Genomic DNA, 18570 nt, shown 5'->3' with positions numbered 1-18570 from the left:
AAAAGTGAGGCAGTGGGCTTGGGATGGACTTGAAACCTATATGCTGACTCAAGATCAAAATGCTAGTGAGACGCAGGCGGATAGTGATGCAGCTACCTTACTATATAGGCTTCCCAGGTGGTGCAGTGATAAAGAACCTGCTTGCCAATGCAGGAGATATAAGAGATGTGGGTTTGATCTCGGGTCAGGAAGATTGCCTGGAGGAGGAAACAGCAACCCACTCCAGTACTATTGCCTGGGGAGTCCCATGGACAGAGGAGCCTGGTGGCCTATAGTCCATAGGGTCACAAAAAAGTCAGACACGACTTAGCGACTAAACACCACTACCACCTTACTATAGGTCTGCAAAGAAGAAGAGGGCCAGTTAGAGGAGTAGGTAAAAATTTCAGTTACCCTCGTCTGTTCTTCTAGGATTGTTTCTTTCCGTCACTCATAGTCTAAGAGATGGGCACATCTTAATTCAAGTGATGTTGCTACCCTCAGGCGCGAGGGTGTGGTGGGGGTACTGCCTGCACCGCCGTCCTCCCTGGGCCCGCGGCTCTCTGTACCAGCAGAGGCGCTGCTGAGGAGGAGTGGCAGCCGTCCCCGGGGTTTACACAGTTGTCACACGGATGCCTGGTACTCACTCCCTTTTGTGTCTGCAGCTTGAACGTGAATCGGTTCTCCCCTGCTAACTACGACCAGGCGCATTTACACCCCCACCTGTTTTCGGACCAGTCCCGGGGTTCCCCCAGCAGCTACAACCCCTCACCAGGAGCGGGGTTACCTCCCACCCACGCCCTGAAAGTCCCTCCGCTTGACCAGTTCCCCACCTTCCCTCCCAGTGCACATCAGCAGCCACCGCACTATACCACATCGGCACTGCAGCAGGCCCTGCTGTCCCCCACGCCGCCAGACTACACGCGACACCAGCAGGTGCCCCACATCCTCCAGGGACTGCTCTCCCCCCGGCACTCACTCACCGGCCACTCGGACATGCGGCTGCCCCCGGCGGAGTTTGCACAGCTCATCAAAAGGCAGCAGCGGCAGCGGCAGCAGCAGCAGCAGCAGGAATACCAAGAGCTGTTCCGGCACATGAACCAGGGGGACGCCGGGAGTCTGGCTCCTGGCCTTGGGGGACAGAGCATGACGGAGCGCCAGGCTTTGCCGTATCAGAACGCTGACTCTTACCACCACCACCACACCAGCCCCCAGCACCTTCTGCAGATCAGGGCGCAAGAATGTATCTCGCAGGTCTCCTCCCCGACCCCGACCCACGGTTACGCTCCCCAGGCGGCGCTCGTGCACTCAGAGAGCATGGAGGAGGAGTGCTCCTGCGAGGGGGCCAAGGACGGCTTCCCAGACAGGAAGAGCGGGAACACATTGACCAAAGGTTGCCATGACAGCCCCCTGCTCTTGAGTACAGGCGGCCCCGGGGACCCTGAATCTCTCCTGGGAACCGTGAATCACGCACAGGAGTTGGGGATCCATCCGTACCGACAGCCGGCTGCCGCCTTCACTAGAAATAAGGTGTCCAGCCGAGGTAAGAGCCCTGCAGGGTCGATCTCTGGGCCAGCCTGCCCTCGTTCAGTGAACTCAGCAGTGTTTACCTTTTTCAGCTGGTACTCTGGGTTGCTAAGAGAGAAAGAATTCCTGAGAAGACCTGCAGGACCTTTTAGGGGAGAAGCACGTAGGAAATGGGTATCTGATGGGGAAGGGAATCTGTTTTCAGAATTAAAAGAGAGTGATAGAAAATGAACACACAGATGATGGTCAGCAAGATGTATTCCTTGTTTTCCCATATTCAGACTGTGGTTCCTTAGAATCCAGAATTGCTCATCTGTCATCAAAATAGCTAGCTTTAACCTCTGTGATAGAAAAAAGTCAGCCAGTGCTAGGGAAACAGGGTTTAGCGTAAACAGTTTTGGAGTAAGTCAGGGTCCCTCGGTCCTGGACTTGCCTCTGTTATGAGTGCAGTGACCTTGTCACTTAACCCTCAGGTTCTTATTTCCCCATCCGTGAAAAACGGCAGGAGGAATAACAGTCCTTTGCAGAGTATTTATGAAGATTAAAACATACACATATGTGTTTATGTTGATACATAATGTTTGTGTGTGTGACACGGGGAGAGAGGCATACTTGATCATCTGAATGTATGATTTAAACAATTTGAGGTATTATTATTCTGATCACTTCGTTAATAAGTTAAGTACAGGATGTTACAGCATCACAAGGGACGCCATGCTGTGTCATTTAGCATCACTGGATAATTAACGAGGGCACTCATTTTCCTTTGGAAGGAGGTTGGCGTCACTGTCAGTGAGTTACGCTCAGAAGCGGCCTTTCATTAGTGTCATGGCATTCACCCTACCCAGAATCTGGACTGACATCCATCCCGTCATCACAGATCTTGAAAGCAAGTTTCTCCATAAAATATTCAACCCTGAAACTGGGCACTTTGCCCACACTCCCTTCTTGAAGCCTGTCCTGCCCTGCACTTTAAAGTCAGTACACCAGACTCAGCTCCTGGGGCAGCCGGGTCCCCAGGCACAGGGCAGGATGGAGACCCGAGCCTGAGTCCGTTTATGTGAAGAGGGCGTGGCGCCGTCAGCTTGTGCTCATTGAGCGCCAATAGGGATGCAGTTCCATAAACCCCGTTAGGTCCTGGGCTTTTGAGCAGATGGGTACCATCCAGTTTGAGGTCTGCACCGGTCAGACGTATTGTGTCCACCTGCGGTTGCTGGATTTTTGAGTTGACGTAGGCTAGGGGGAGGTTTTGGGACCAAGTCATAGGTGGATTGGCTGACAGACTTGGGGATGTTTAGGCTTGGGGGGAAAACTCAGAAGAGCCATCACACTTGTCATATGGAAAAGGATTAGATTTCTCTGGATTCATATTATGAGGCAAAGCCAAGACCAGGATGAAAGTTGCAGCAGCTTTCAACCCCCAGGGAAGCCTTTGCAAGAACTTTCCAGAAGAGGCTGCTGAGCAGACTGGGAGCTTTCTGTGGCTGGGAGTGTTCTAGCAGAGGCAGTTTGACGGCATCAGGGATGCTGGGAAAGCTTCCTGTGTGAACGACAGCTTTCATCGGAAAAGGAGGCGAGCTAACATGTCCCTAGCGCATTTCACATGCCACACACCAGAGGCTGGTCACACGTAAATTCGCCTCATCCTCACAGCTCTTCCCATCCCCATTTTACCAGTGAGACAACTGAGGCACAGATTAAGTAATTCACCCCCAAGGTCCACAGCTAGGAAGTGGCACTGAACCCGAGAGCTGCTCACTCCACTCCAGCAGACGTGTCCTGAGCACACACCGCGTGTGCAAGACTCCAGGAAGGAGCAAGTGAGCAAACAGTGCACACTCTCCACCCCTTCACCCTGCGTTGCCGTATGTGAAAATAACCTTTTGAAATATTTTTCTTCAAAAATGATTCTCTCTCAGTTCCTTTCACTTTTCCCTCCTCTGTGACAACTATATACAGAGACCAGGAGGCTTGAATGTGCTCGTGTCCTCCGACTGTCAGAGGAACCCCACCCCTTCTGGCCGGCTTGCAGGTCTGTTTAGTGCCTAAAGGAAGGCAGAACGTGGCAAGTTCAGGTGCTGTGGGAGCACCAGAGCCAGGGGAGACTGGTTCTCTTTCAGAGCAGAGCCAGGTTTCCCACAGTGGGTGACATTTGAGTAAGGTCTTGGTGACTTCTCAGGTGGCCCAGTGGTAAAGAATTCACCTGCCAATGCAGGAGACTAAGGAAATGCAGGTTCAGTCCCTGGGTCGGGAAGATCCCCTGGAGAAGGGCTTGTAACCCTTTCCAATATTCTTGCCTGGAGAATTCCCATGGACAGAGAAGCCTGGCGAGCTTCAGTCCATGGGGTCTCAGAGTCAAACATGTCTGAGCGACTGACCACGCACAGACTTGGTGGATGAAGAGGATTTTGCTGTTTGGATTTAGGGGAGAAGCATGAGGAAAGGCCATGGGTGAGAGTGTCTCAGGAATGTTTTAGGGGGAGACAAGCTGCCTTCCTTGAAGTGCAGTCTACATGAAGAAATTAGAAGCTAAAGGCAAAGGTTTCCTGAAACCCAGAGTCTGATCTGGATCCAGCAGCTTTAAATCAGTTCACTTCAGACCAACACATGAGTCAGGAGTCTCTTGACAGATCCCTCCTACCGTTCCCCAAGCTCAGTGCCTGCGATCTCTTCTCCCTCTCCCTTCTCCCTGCCTTCTTAGACCCACCGCCATCGCCACCACTCTTCTCTGCATGCGTCTCTTTCTCTTTAGGTTTCTGGAAGAATCCAGCTGTAAATACACCCCTAAAGGTTTCAGCTCAAAAATACCCTGTTCTTGTTGCCTCATGATCAGGTTTGAAAGTCTTAGTCACACTGTCATGTCTGACTCTTGGCGACCCCAGGACTGTAGCCCCCCAGGCTCCTCTGTCCATGGGATTCTCCAGGCAAAATACTGGAGTGGGTAGCCTTTCCCTCCTCCAGGGGATCTTCCTGACCCAGAGATCAAACTGGGGTCTCCTGCACTGCAGGTGGATTCTCCACTACCACGATCAGGTTTGCTTGCCCCCAAATCCTCCTTTTTCTTAGATCTCCTTTACCCGACCTTTGATAAGACCTTTCCTAGAGGCCATAATCTTACCTCCTGTCCCCCGTGCCAGTATGTGCTAGAGATAACCCTTCCTGTGTCTGCCTAGTTCACTGTTTAACTTAGCTTACGCCTTTTCTTGAATACTATTACCTTGCCTCTTTCTAACCTCTTTCCACTTCTGTTTTAGACTTTTGGAACCATATATACAATTATCTTTAATGAATAAAGCCCCCAGTTGATTACCACATGGGTTTAGGATCCAGTACAGTTAGATAATGCAATAGAGAAAAAATGGCCTAGGGAAGCCCAAAGCTGCTCCAGAGTTAGAAACCCTCCAGGAATGTATGTCTGCATGCTTTAAACTACTTCCTATACTGAGGCATCCCCCATTGTCCTTACCTTAAGCACAGGAGCTTGCTCTGTGACCCCACTGGCACATAACCCCTCCCCCCGTCTTCATCTGTGTAGTGAGGGATGCTGGCTAGGTGCCTGCTCCAAGAAGGTGTTTGTAGTACGTCTGTTCCGGGCTTGGTGCCCTCCAGTCAGTTACTCATTTATTTTTCACAACCACCCTGGGCATATGTTTTATGATCCCTTTTACAGGAGAAACCGGACTCCACAGTCTCTCCCCGCTTTAACCTGACATGTTGTTGTTGTTGTTTAGTCCCTCGATTGTGTCCAACTCTCTGCGACCCCAAGAACTGTAGCCCACCAGGCTCCTCTGTCCATTGGATTTCCCAGGCAGAAATACTGGAGTGGGTTGCCATTTTCTCCTCTAGGGGATCATCCCAACTCAGGGATCAAACCCACATCTCCTGCATTGGCACACGGGTTCTTTACCACTGAGCCACCTGGGAAGCCCTAACCTGAGATGCTTCTACTCTTAAGAACTTGAGAACTTGCAGTTTGACATCAACAAAGAATCATCAGATAATTTGCCATTACTTTTGCCAAGAAAGGGTTGTGATGCTCTCCCCCTACCACCCTGCAGGCACGTGGGGGCAGCTCGTCCTTGTTTATCTTTGTGGGTGGTGGGAATGCCTCTTGCTTTCTCTAATGATACCTCTCTATCTGTGTAATTACACACTAGCCCCCAAACATTCCATCTGTTGCTTCTATGACAGAGCAAATTCAACAAAATTTATTGAATGATTAGGTCACATAAGACTGTATTTTAGGTCCAGTGGGGAAGGCAGGGATGAAAAGCTAGAGAACCTGCCCTCAGGGAGCTTATGCTGGGGAGATGGGGGTAGACAAGCTCATAATCAGCCTTAACATGAAGCACTGCGCAATGAATGCTGCAAACGTGTAATTACAAGCAGCAGAGCGAGTGTCATCCTTCCAAAACTTCTTAAGGGTAGCTTATCAGGGATTGCTGACGTTAGTCAAGGAGAATTAAATGCCGTCCTATCAATGGCCATAGTTGCTGATTTTATGGCCACTTGCCACCAATCAGTGTGGGGCCAGGCTCTGCCAGAGAGCTGAGCCGACAGCCTGCCAGAGGTCTGTTTGAAATATGTAGAAGGTCAGGGCTAGACATGCCCCATGCTGCCTGTAATCTCCCTTTCTGTTCCCCAGGAGTAGAAATAGGTTTATCTCCCCCTATGAAAGTTATTACATACACTTGATTTTTTTTTTTAACTTTGAAAATAAATATGATAGCATAACAGTTTATGCAGTGAGATTACCAGCTTGAACTCACAGAGAAGACCACGTTTTCCCTGAGCCTGCTCAGCTTCAGCAGCCCTGGAGGACTTCAGGCCCCATAGAGGGGTCAAATGGTGCCAGATTGGGAGGGCTCACCCTCCAGAACCTTTGAGAGGGATATGCACACATGCGCTTCTCTCATTTTCTCTTAAGACCCAGTAAATGAGTAAGGACGAGTCAACACTGACAGATCCCACAGAGAGTGGTGCACGCGGCCCCACGGTTCCCTGGGTGGGCGGGCGGCGTGCCTTGTGTCCGTCTGTGTATTTTTTCCTCTTGCCTGATCAGATGGTCTTCGCCTCCTCTGTACTTTCTCAGCTTTGCCTAGGTAAATAGCTGAGAATCCTGCTCTTGGCATCCTCTTTCTGCATCCTTTGGTGAGCTTGACAGTTCCTTCAGCTACTGAATTGGCATAAAGAATGCCAAAGATTTGAGCCTCAATTTCCTGTTCCTTGCTCAACGGGTTAGTCTGTTTAACACACAGTGCCTCCCTTGCCAAACTGGTCAGTGGATCTCCTCTATAGAGTCACAGTTCAGTCGCTCAGTTGTGTCCAACTCTTTGCAACCCCATGAATCACAGCACGCCAGGCCTCCCTGTCCATCACCACAAGGGCCCTCTAAACTCAGCATTCTTACTAAAAATAATTACTTTGCTTGTGTAGTCCTTTCCAATTTATGAAAAGCCCTTTGACACCTGTTGTCTCTTGAGCCCCCGAACAACCCTCATTTTTCACATAGGGAAATTGAGGTTAGGTTAAATGACTTGTCCAAGTTCATACACTGTGATGGAGCTGGAACCTGGCTTCAAATCCCCTGAATTCTTAGTCTTATGTTCTTCTCTTTATACCCCCTTGCCTCGCATTCTTCCCCTTCCAAGTATATCTGCCAAGCCAAGGGTGCCAGCCCTTCCTGATCTTTGACCTGTGAATTATATTGAAATTTGAATAGAAAGACCCCTGGTTTGCTGCCCAACCCCTATTAATATGCTTCTTTTTCGTCTAAGTTTATTTTTGGCTATGCTATGTGGCTTCCCAGGTGGCTCAGTGGTAAAGAATCCACCCACCAGTGCAGGAAACCTGGCTTCAATCCCTGGGTCAGGAAGATCCCCTGGAGGAGGAAGTGGCAACCCATTCCAGTTTTCTTGCCTGAAAATCCCATGGACAGAGGAGCCTTGTGGCTACAGTCCATGGGGTCACAAAGAGTTGCACAGGACTGAGTGACTGAGTACACACACGGCCATGAGGCTTGCAGGATCTTAGTTCCCTGACCAGGGATTGAACCCGAGCCCCAGAGCGCCAAGTCTTAAACACTGAACCACCAGGGAACTCCCTTTCATCTAGTTTTGAACTCGTATTTATATCTCCTAAACCAGAGGCTTCTTTTCTGGAAATTAAATTTTCAGTGGCTGACTTGTTCACTTACCTGTGGTAAACTAGCCCCATAATTCTCAAAGTAGGATTCTGTGATAAAATCATCTTCTTGTTTGTTTTTGTCAACTGGTTCATTGTGCCCCATCCTCTCAGAAATAACATCTCTGAAATGAGTATAAATAATACCAGTCTTTACTGAGCTCTTACAGAGGACCAGACTCAAGTAAGCACTCCACAGGCCTGTGGAGTGAGTCCTGTTGGCAGATGAAGAGAGTGAGATCCAGTAAAGTCAGGTAACTCGCCCAGGAATTCTGGTGAAGCCAGGATCCAGGCCTGGGGCTTCTGAGCTCCAGGCGGGGGAGTCAGGAAGGCATGTCGTGAGATTTGTCAAGAAGGGCTCCATCTGTCTCAGTGCACATCAGACCTGAAGGCTGTGAAGAGGGCAGGCGAGGACGGAATCCATGGGACCTTCCCACAGCCAGGGCCAAAAGGAGGGTGGGTGTTCAGATGTGGAGAAACCCCCTTCTCAGGAATAAAAACACATTTCACAGAGAGAGATGGTAGGGAGGGAGATTTAGCCTACATATCACCCAGAGGCAGCCTTGCACCACTCCCTGCCCGTGGCCTTCATTTGGACCTGCAGCCAGCACGCGCACTGTGCCCACTGACGGGGATCGGGCTGGTTGGCGGGTGGGTGACCTCATCCCACAGAGCAGCTTAGTCTCACTCGCCTTCCTCTTGGTCATTTGGAAGCTCCCATTCCTCTCCATTGCATTACCGGCAAGGTGCATGTCATTTCGTTCCCCTCCCTTCCTGTCCCACCCCAGCCCCTAAGCCCTGGCCTCACCGTGATGGTTAAGGAGACCATTTGAATATAGAGACCTGAAATACTTTACACATCACTCACGCAGCCTGTGTTATTTTCATGATTCACATAGATACTGGGTTGGTGCAGTTAGCGTTAGGACTGTGTTTCCCATTAAAATTTGTTTAAAAACTTGGTCTCACCAAGGTACCATTCATTGTGAGATAAGCCCGGTGGTTGCCAGGGAACTTTAACCCAGAAAAACCAACCAACCAAAGAAAACACATGTTCAAGTGCTAGACTCGTAAGGACTGGAGCCAGTCGTGCCAACAGGAGGACCCTGTCAACCTTGGTGTGGCCTTGGTACTCTTGACCATCCTTGTCTTCTTGACCATCGTGACTCTGACAGGTGACTGACCTATATTAAGAGAGTGTTTATTGATATCAGAATATTACTAAACACTGGTATCGGACAGTGTTCTGGAATACTGAAGGCTCATAAACATGCATGTAATAATTCTTGTCCTCAAAGAATTTACAGTTTAATATGAAACATTAACACAAACACAGCATTGAAGATGGTGCCAGGAATGATGTTACATAATCGGAGTCTAGTAAAGTCTTCTGACGATGAAAGGAAAGAATGATTTATTTCTGTTTGAAAGGGAAAGTTTCATAAAAATGATAACATTTGAGATGGACCTACAAGGATACATTGATTAGAACTGGCAGGAATGGAAGTAGAAGATTAAGCATTTCCAGGGAGAGAGAAAGGTGAAAGCAAATGCACTGAATCGTGAGTGGTCCCCTTTGACCAGAGCTTAGAATGTAGGGGTGAGTTGTGTGGGATGCTTATTGGAAGAGAGGCTGGGCCAGGGAAAATGAGGGGTTTGGGCTCCACTATAGAAAGGTTCATCTTTGTAGGGCCGTGGAAGAGGAATGATTAGGAGCCTATTATAGTGATCCAGGCAGGAGGTAACCAAACTTGCGTGAAAGCAATGAGACTGGAAAGAAAGAGATTAAAGTGACCAACACTGGAGAGGCAGATTCTTCAGACTTCAGGTGATGTGGAACCAGGAGTAAGGAATCAGCAGGGACTCCATGAACTCATACTCAGAAGATTAGGAAAGGAGGTGTTGGTTGTGGGGCAGCTGGTGAGTTCAGAATTGAACCTGTGAAGTGTTTGATGTTGTTCAGCCATCCAGGGAAAGATATCTAGTAAATAGTTAGAATTTTGGATCTGGAGCTTAAAAGAGCATTTAGTAATTCTTTACATAGAAGCAGTGTAGTTGAAGCCATGAAAATAGATGATATTGCCAAAGTAAGTGTGGGGAGAATGAGAAGGTCAAGGATAGAGGTAAAGAGAGGAAGACCCTTGAAAGGAGTTGGGGTTGGAGTCGGAGGAGGAGAGGAGAGGACTGGGCAGGGTATGGAGGGGAAGCCAAGGGAAGAGAGAGAGGCGTCCACAGGGTGGAAGCTATTCTCCCAGGCTGGAGGTCCTGAAGGTCCAAGAATGATTCTCCTGTGCATCTAGGTTTGGGAACATAGCACTGTCAAATCAACAGAGAAATGAAGAGAAAAGACAAGGTTCAGCCAACCACTAATACATGGATTTTTTTCTCATAAGGGAATGATCCCTGCAGAGAGAGGCCCGGGAAGGATGAGAGTTGTCAGGCTGGTCCAAGCTCCTCCGAGCGTCACCAGCCAGCTGAGGATTGGTCGAGAGTGGTCCGCCAGTGGTGGTCCTCACCCTGGCCCACTGTGCCTTGCAAGATGCTTCTTTGGTGAGAGTGGACTGAGAGAAGTGCTAGGTCTGCTGACTGGCCCTATTTTGCTCTGTCTCCTCAGAGTCCGTCCTAGGGAACTGCATGGATAGAAGTTCTCCTGGGCAAGCGATGGAGCTGCCAGATCACAATGGACTTGGGTACCCCGCTCACCCCTCAGTCAGCGAGCACCAGAGGCCCCGCACCCTCCAGAGACATCACACCATCCAGAACAGCGACGATGCTTATGTACGTCGGCCCCTCCTGCTTCTTGGAAGCGGGGTCTTTGAAAGCAGAACTTAGGAATGTGGGGTGGTGTCTCTTGTTCTCCTCAATCAGAGTCCAGCGCCCCTGAGCACTCAGGGAGCATGTCTCTGAATCACTGTAACAAGCCTGAAATTCCAGGAGAATCTCTGCTGACGCCGAGCTCCACGTTTGAAGCTGAGGATCAAGAGCATCCATTTCCTGTAGTCTTAGTTATTGAACTTCTCCCCAGACAGTTGAAACTCAGGCCCCAGCAGATGCGCCTTCAGACTCTCAGTTATTACTCTGGCAGCTGCCTTGAATTTATTCAGACTTCAAGGGAGCTAGTCCGCTTGGCAGAGCTTTGTTGCCTTAGGGCAGACTCTTCGGCGGCACAAATACAGCCACAACCAGCCACATGTGACCTTTCAATTTTAAATGTAATTAAAACAGAATAAAATGCAAAACCCAGTTCTTTAGTCAGACTAGTCACATTCCAGGGCTCAGTAGCCACTTGTGGCTAGCGGCTTTCGATTTGGACGGGGCAGACAGAGAACATCCCTGTCCTTGAACAGAGTGCTGCTGGACACTGCTGCCCTAAGAGACTCCTCATGGCCTTGAGCCAGGTCAGAAACCTGGTGCTGGAACGCCATGTAGACGTCAGGGGCGCCAGCTGAGACTCCCTGTGCCCCTCCCTCCCCACCCGCACCCCCGCCCCAGCCTTGGCTCCCCCCACAGCATCCCCCTTTGGATAGCCCTGCAGAGGAAGGGGGCCTGGGGAGCAGTGCTTGGGACGGTGCTTGAGGCCGCCCTCTGCCTGGGCTCCTTTGAAGGGCACAGCGGTCTCTTAAGGCACGTTTTCGGATCTCTTTACTTCTTTTAATAATTGTTTTCTGCAGGTGCAGCTGGACAACTTGCCTGGCATGAGTCTCGTGGCGGGGAAAGCACTTAGTTCTGCCCGGATGTCAGATGCAGTTCTCAGTCAGTCATCGCTCATGGGGAGCCAGCAGTTCCAGGACGGGGAAAACGAGGGTAAGGGGCATTATGCATGGGCACCCCAAAGAAGTTTCTAAATACTGCAACCTGCTGCAGTATTTAGAAAACCCCCTTCCCTCTTCACCAGTGACCACTCCCCTCTTGTAGGAAGAGTCCATGGGAAGCCACAGCGTCCCTGTGGGCTTCTGGACACCGCCTTTCCCCAGTTCTCTTGCACTGAGTGTGAGAGCACGGAGGAGCCCCGCTCCTGACTGAGCACAGGACCGTTACTGTTCTGTCTGTAATGCATGTTCAGATGCTCCTTCAGTTACTCTTGTTCTGGTTCTGAGGAGAAGGCACCGTGTCCTAATGTCTGCCTCCCGTTAGAACCAGTAGAGGGAGGGGATCTTAGCTGATAAAAGCACAGACCCGGGAGTGGATGGATCTGCAGTTAATCCTGACTGCTCTGTACTGGCTCCACAGGTTAAGGCACTTAACCTTTCTGACCCCCGAGATCCCCCTCTGTAAAGTGACAGAAACAATAGAGCCCATGTCCTCGATTGTGCTGGGAGCAGTTGCTAGCTTCCTGCATGCATGCCCAGTCATTCAGTCATGTCTGACTCTTTGCGACCCTATGGACTGTATAGCCCACCAGGCTCCTTTGTCCATGAGATTCTCCAGGCAAGAATACTGCAGCAGGTTGCCGTTTCCTTCTCCAGGGGATCTTACTGACCAGGGATCGAACCCGTGTCTCTTACGTCTGCTGCACTGGCAAGCAGGTTCTTTACCACTAGCACCACCTGGGAAGCCTGTGCTTGGGAGTTTAAAGTGCTTAGGCCCATGCCCTGAGCATAGAGTGTGCCCAGGTGTCAGAGTCTGCCAGCACGAGGCTGTCTTATCCCACACCACAGGAGCTGACAGCCTGACAATGGGAGACAGTAAAGAAGAGGGGGAAATGGACAGTGGGGGCAACAGGAAGAAGCCTGGTCCCCAGCCATGGTTGCTAACCAAACTGAGGGCCTGCTCTGAACTAGAACTCGGGGCTGCAGAAGTTTCAGACTTCTCTCTTCCTCTGTCTACCTCTTGCCCACCGCCCACCCAAGCTCCCTGCAAACCTCCCAAGTTTTCTCTGGTCTTGCAGAATGCGGGGAGAGTCTTGGAGGTCAGGAGCACCCAGACCTGACAGACGGCAGCCAGCATTTAAACTCCTCTTGCTACCCATCCACGTGCATCACAGACATACTGCTCAGCTATAAGCACCCCGAGGTCTCCTTCAGCATGGAACAGGCAGGCGTGTAGCAAAAGATGGAAAGTGAGTATCACCCTGACCGGAGCCAAACCAGCCCTTTGGCTCAGTGTCAGCTCCTGATCCCATCAGGAGATGCCTTCCACATGAACTTTGAGCCAATGACCTTAACAACACCACTCCTCCAGCCAAGGTTTTTGCATCTTTCTGCTCCTTCATTAAGCACCATGCTAATTGTTTGAGGGGTAGATGGGGGCATATAGAAGAAATACTGGCCATGGTCCCTTGGTCGAACTGTTGAGGATAAGGCACGTTATCAGTGCCATAGCCTTCAAAGAGTAAGTGAGCTTCGGAGGACAGACAGGACTTCTGGCCACAGTAATGGAAAAGGAGGTGGTTCTTGAACTCAGTCCTAAAGGATGAAATTCAGCAAGAATACATGTCTAGCCAGATCTTTTCTAAGGCTGTGCTGCAAGTGGAAAAATATACCAGAAATTTGTGATCAGAGGCCAGCAGTAGAAAACAGGTCAACTGGCCGATTTTGCAGGAGTAATGCCTAAACATACACAACAGGTAGTATCAGTTCTGTCTTTGAAAATTCATTGACAGAAAAGACTCGATGAAAGTTAAGCCATCTGGCAAATCTGTATTAGAGCCTCCGTACAGCAAATCCTCCTAAAATATCTGAGGTAAAGTGAACCATTTTTTTGAAAGTTTTCAATGGAATATTTGAGTCTTTGTCTTTTCAAACTAATTCTCTGTGTCTGCTCTGTTGCAGGTTTCTGTACAGTGCGGGAATGAAAAGGTTGATTTTAAACCAACAGTATCTAGCAGCATTGCGCCAAATTGCCGTTGTTCTCCCTCCACCAGAGTGTCGGCCCCCTTCCTCCCATTTGGCTCATCAGTGTGCTGTTCTTTTGGGTTCTGAGGGGGGTTTGCCATGTTCGCCTGTATGACCAAGTCACCAAGGAAATAAACAGGAAATCCATGTTTGCCACCTTTTGTGAAAGTGTATTTGGTGTATTTGAGTTGATGGTTTGGTTTGGTTTTTGGTTTGGGTTATTTTTGGTTGTTTTTGGTTTTAGGTATGTTTTCTTTGGGAGGTGATTTTCTTTCTTATTTCTTTTCTTTCCCTTTTAAGACAGAAGAGCAAAGCAGTTAGCGTATGGTGGCCAGGGCCCAGAGCCATTCCCTCCCCAGCCTGTCTGCAGAGTGCCCTTCAGTGCCTGAACTGCTTTTACGCAGAAGCAAAAGCTGGAGGGCAACATACTCTGGAATGTAGTGGCCGGAGAAAGAGACAAGAGGGAAGGGGCAGCAGCCTTTGGCCCTTGGAGAGCAAAAAGAGACACTCCAAGCCTGGAACCTGGAGAGGTCTTTTCTGCTGGGATCCACTGACAAACATGTCTGGCCAAGCCAAAACCACACGAGAATGTCAGCATGGAGGCTGAGAGTGGCCTGGCGCTGATGGGTTGCCAATTGGAATGTCTCTTTGGTGTGTAACTCCGCTCCCCTCTTGTAACTCAGAAAGTTGGTTGCCTTTATCATCCTGCTGGTTCTGCCCGTGGACTGAACACCCAACAGTGGTACTGTGTGTGTCCCCTTCCCTTCTCATGTTATATTGTGCTATAACAAGGGTTGTTTCTCCATGTATATATGTATGTATCTGTACACATACATAATACATACATACATATATATATATCTATATATATATAATGCTTTTCCCTTTCAGCCTCTTTGTCACAGGCAAGAAGAACAGGAGGTTGTCTTGGGTCCTGCCACCCTCCTAACCTTCTCCTCCTCTCTGCGCATCCTCAGCCTCTTATTTTAATTCTTGATCATGTAGGAATTGTTTTTGGTAAATGTTGATATTATTGTTATTATTGTTATTATTATTAATAATAAATACAAACAAAAGAAATTTTTGTTTAAAAGAGAAATGTTTAACCAGATTCTGTTCTATTTGAATTGTGACTTGCACCTTTTGTTCAAAGTATTTTATTTAGAGCTTGTAATTGTGAGCGGCTCTCACTCGTGCCAGTGACAGCTGTCGTGGTCCCCTTGCCCGCCCCGCCTCCCGCTGGAGCAGTGCATCCGCAGTAGCTATTGTTTGCGTCATTATCTTTATTTTCCTTCACCGTTAGAAACCAAAGTCTTCTCTGCTGGCTGGGGGGCTGGCAGAAGATCTGGGTTATCGCCTTCTGATCTTCAAAACAAGGAAGAGATGTTAATTAAATACTCTTGATCCATTTTTCTGGGGAAGCAGAGTAACAGGTCCCCTGGCCCCTCCTCATCTTTCATCCTGAATTTGCACAGAAGAAAGCGGGTGCCCAGCATGGCCATCCTGGTTTTGCTGCCAGGATCCCCCATGTAGCTTGTCCTTCTCTCTGATGTTGGCAGCTCAGCTCCTGGACCCAGTATCCCTCGAGTGGGTTTCTGCAGTGCAAGAGCCTTTCTTGGGACCTCTCCGTGTTTCCATGGTCCCCACATCCCCTCTACTTGGTGGGAGCCACCAGCTACTCACCTTCTGGAAGCAACTGAGAGAGCCCGAACAGCCACTGTTGACTTCGCTGGGCTCGTTGCTGCTCTGACGCCCCTGCCGGCCCCGACCACACGCTCAGCCTGTTTTGTTCACAGAACTGGTGGACGAGCAGACTGCCGCCCCCAGCGAGCACCCAGACGAAAGCCAGTGAGCCTGTTAACCGTGCCATCTTGCAAACTACACTTTTAAAAAAATCATTGCTTTGTATTGTAGTCACCAATATGCGCAGTATATGTTGAACGTATATGAATATACTTTCCTACTTCTGTTCTTTGAAAATGTCAGAGTATTTTTTCTTTCTCATTTATGTTGAACTAAAAAAAGGATTAAAAAAAAAATCTCCAGACCCAAGCTGCAGTAAGACCTTTAGTCATTTTTTGGTGGGCAGTTATAGCTTGGTAACTTGGTTGGACAGTAGGGGATTGTGAAAATAAAACACCTGACGATGATCTTATGCTGATATGTTACTCGCCTTGTGTTTGGAGTCTAGTTGGGAGAAACTTTCAGGCTGGAAGCTGGAATGTGGGAGGCTGAGGACGTGTAGGGTGGGGCCCTGAGCTCTGCTTTATCTCACCTTGCCTAGAGAGAGGAGCATTCTCCAGAAGCCTGAACTGGACCTCACGCTGGGTCATCGGACACCTGGCTTGGACTCTGCCCCCTCAGAAGAGAACACTGCAGTTTGCTGAGTCTGATGGAAAACGGCAGAGGCTGGGGCATCTGTGGAGTGACCTCAGTCAACCCAGTGGTATGGACACCAACTAAGTGTTAAGATAGAAGAGGACTTTTGCTATAGTTTTCCCCTTTTTCTATACCTGGACTCCAGAGGACAGGGTAGAATTTCTTGGAGGGTCCCAGCCATGGCTCACAAATAGCTGCTAGAAGCCTTCTATGAAGAAAGATCACTGCAGCTGGAAATGCTGAGCTTATAGAAAGGACTTCCCTTGTGGCTCAGACGGTAAAGCGTCTGCCTACAATGCAGGAGACCTGGGTTCGATCCCTGGGTCAGGAAGGTCCTCTGGAGAAGGAAATGGCAATCCACTCCAATACTCTTGCCTGGAAAATCCCATAGATGGAGGAGCATGATAGGCTACAGTCCATGGGGTCGCAAAGAGTCAGACACGACTGAGCGACCTCACTTCATAGAAAGACAAGGGAAAGGAGGGAACTTAGAAAATCTTTTGAGTCCCTGTGACTAGAAGGTCACTATGGGACTGTTGAGAGCGGAAAAGAGCCTTCTCAAGAAGGGTCTTCCGATGTATGGCTGGGTCCCTTCCCTGTTCACCTGAAACTACCACAACATTGTCAACGGGCTCTGCTGCTGCTGCTGCTGCGTCACTTCAGTCGTGTCCGACTCTTCGCGACCCCATGGACTACAGCCTATCAGGCTCCTCCATCCATGGGACTTTCCAGGCAAGAGTACTGGAGTGGGTTGCCATTGCCTTCTCCGTCAATGGGCTCTACCCCAAGACAAAATAAAGTGTTTTTTAAAAAAGGGCTGGGGGTAGGGGGTGGGGAATCTTCTAGTCTGTACACACTCCCTTGGAAGGGTGAGAGTGTCTCTGAAACCAAACAGATAAACCAGATGCCTTCAAGTAATCTGGAAGAACCTTCTGTGGAAGGTGCCACGCCCTGCTGCAGGCAGCCCAAATGCCCTGGAGATGAGGTCAGAGGCCTCGGGCCTGCCTGCTGGATGTGGACCCAGGGGTCTGAGTTGTGAAGGTGGAAGCCTTGCCGACAGGTCCTTGCTCATCTTTCTGACTTTGAGGTATTCTCCTTCCCCACCACACCCGCCCCACTCCACCTGCACAGATGAAGGATTCGGAAGGCTGGTGTACCTACCGAGGAGCTAGACCTCCATTCCTGCTCTGCCATGACCTTAGTCTCCTAAGCAGGAGGGCAGGAGAGACTCTTCTCTGGTTATGATGCCCAGTGCTGGGGTCTAAACTGGGGCTCTGTCTATCACCAGGAGCTGCGACAAGATTATCAGTCAACAGGGGTGGTGGTGATGGGGATCTCCTCCCTCCCCAATTGATCCAGACCTCCCAACCTCAAGCCTCCCGTCCTGACCTGCACCATAAACAGAGTAAATGTTCTGAGCAGGGTCCCCGATACAGGCTGTATGTGCAAGACTCCTTCGTCTCCTCTGCAAGCCCGCTCTTTCAAGTAACCCTCCAGATTCGGGGGCGCAGAACAGTTCACTGGGCAAATATTTGCTGAGTGTCTGCTATGTGCCAGACCCAGCAGGGAACAGAGTCCTCCCAGCACAGACTGACCAGTATGGCATTGAGACACCAATTCTAAAATGGCCAGTCCTGAGCAAAATCCACTCCTGCAGCCAGCCAGCCACACTCCCACACACACCAGGGGACCCACTTCCATAAGGTAACTGGGGAGACCCCCACATCGGGAACAGGGTGGTAAGACTAAGGACCGACACTGGTGGGCCCTGCACCCACTTAACAGCTAGTCCAGTCCAGGTACTTGGTGCCTCTGACAGTGACTGGATGGACCCCAAGTCTGGTCCTGAGATGTGCTCCATTTGCTGTTGGCTGTGGTTTTCCCATCGCCCTCTGTTCAGAAAGTCTCTCTTATTCCAAAATATTAGTAACAGAGGGGCATGGGCCGACTTGAGCCAAACCCCTTACAGTGAGATGGAGCAGACACACTAGTGAACAAGCTGAGACGGTAAAGAACCCGCCTGTGATTCGGGAGACCTGGGTTTGATCCCTGGGTGGGGAAAATCCCTTGGATAAGGAGATGGCTACCCACTCCAGTATTCTTGCCTGGGAAATCCCATGGACAGAAGAGCCTGGAGGGCTACAGTCCATGGGGTTGCAAAGAGTCGGACATGACTGAGTAACTAACAACACAGCCACATATTTAAAAAGGAAGCTTCCACAGAAACAAACATAGAGAATGAACTTATGGTTGCCCAGGAGTGGGGAAGAACTGGGAGAAGAGAGAGAGTTTGGGATCAACAGGTGAAGTGAAGTGAAAGTCGCTCAGTTGTGTCTGACTCTTTGCAACCCCGTGGACTATAGAGTCCATGGACTTCTCCAGGCCAGAATACTGGAGTGGATAGCCTTTCCCTCCTCTAGGGGATCTTCCCAACCCAGGGATTGAACCCAGGTCTCCCGCATTGCAGGCGGATTCTTTACCGGCTGAGCCACAAGGGAAGCCCAACATGTACACACTGCTGTATTTAAAATGGGTAACCAACAAGGATCTACTGTATAGCACAGGGAACTCTCAGTGTTATGTGGCAGCCTGGGTAGAAGGGGGGTTTAGGAGAGAATCGATACATGTATATATATAAGGCTGAGTCCCTTTGCTATTCACCTGAAAC

The 18570-nt window shown here is 49.7% G+C and overlaps 1 protein-coding gene across 6 annotated transcripts in view; it reads left to right on the top strand.

The window, feature by feature from the left end:
* SIK3 (SIK family kinase 3) overlaps nucleotides 1-13679 on the top strand; it is a 263967-nt gene extending 250288 nt beyond the window's left edge. For 4 of the 6 annotated variants that reach the window (XM_055548185.1, XM_055548184.1, XM_055548188.1 and 1 more), the window contains 5 exons: nucleotides 645-1522; nucleotides 10304-10467; nucleotides 11361-11493; nucleotides 12578-12748; nucleotides 13461-13679. In XM_055548185.1, the coding sequence (XP_055404160.1) occupies nucleotides 645-1522; nucleotides 10304-10467; nucleotides 11361-11493; nucleotides 12578-12735 (1333 nt within the window). In that variant the 3' untranslated portion in view covers nucleotides 12736-12748; nucleotides 13461-13679. The remainder of the gene's footprint in view (nucleotides 1-644; nucleotides 1523-10303; nucleotides 10468-11360; nucleotides 11494-12577; nucleotides 12749-13460) is intronic. The other 2 variants (XM_055548187.1, XM_055548186.1) reach the window with 1 other exon arrangement.
* Nucleotides 13680-18570: the final 4891 nt, after the last annotated feature.

This window comes from Bubalus kerabau, chromosome 15, assembly GCF_029407905.1.
Source record: "Bubalus kerabau isolate K-KA32 ecotype Philippines breed swamp buffalo chromosome 15, PCC_UOA_SB_1v2, whole genome shotgun sequence".
Classification (NCBI taxonomy): domain Eukaryota; kingdom Metazoa; phylum Chordata; class Mammalia; order Artiodactyla; family Bovidae; genus Bubalus; species Bubalus kerabau.
This window is presented reverse-complemented; position numbering and strand designations above follow the sequence as displayed.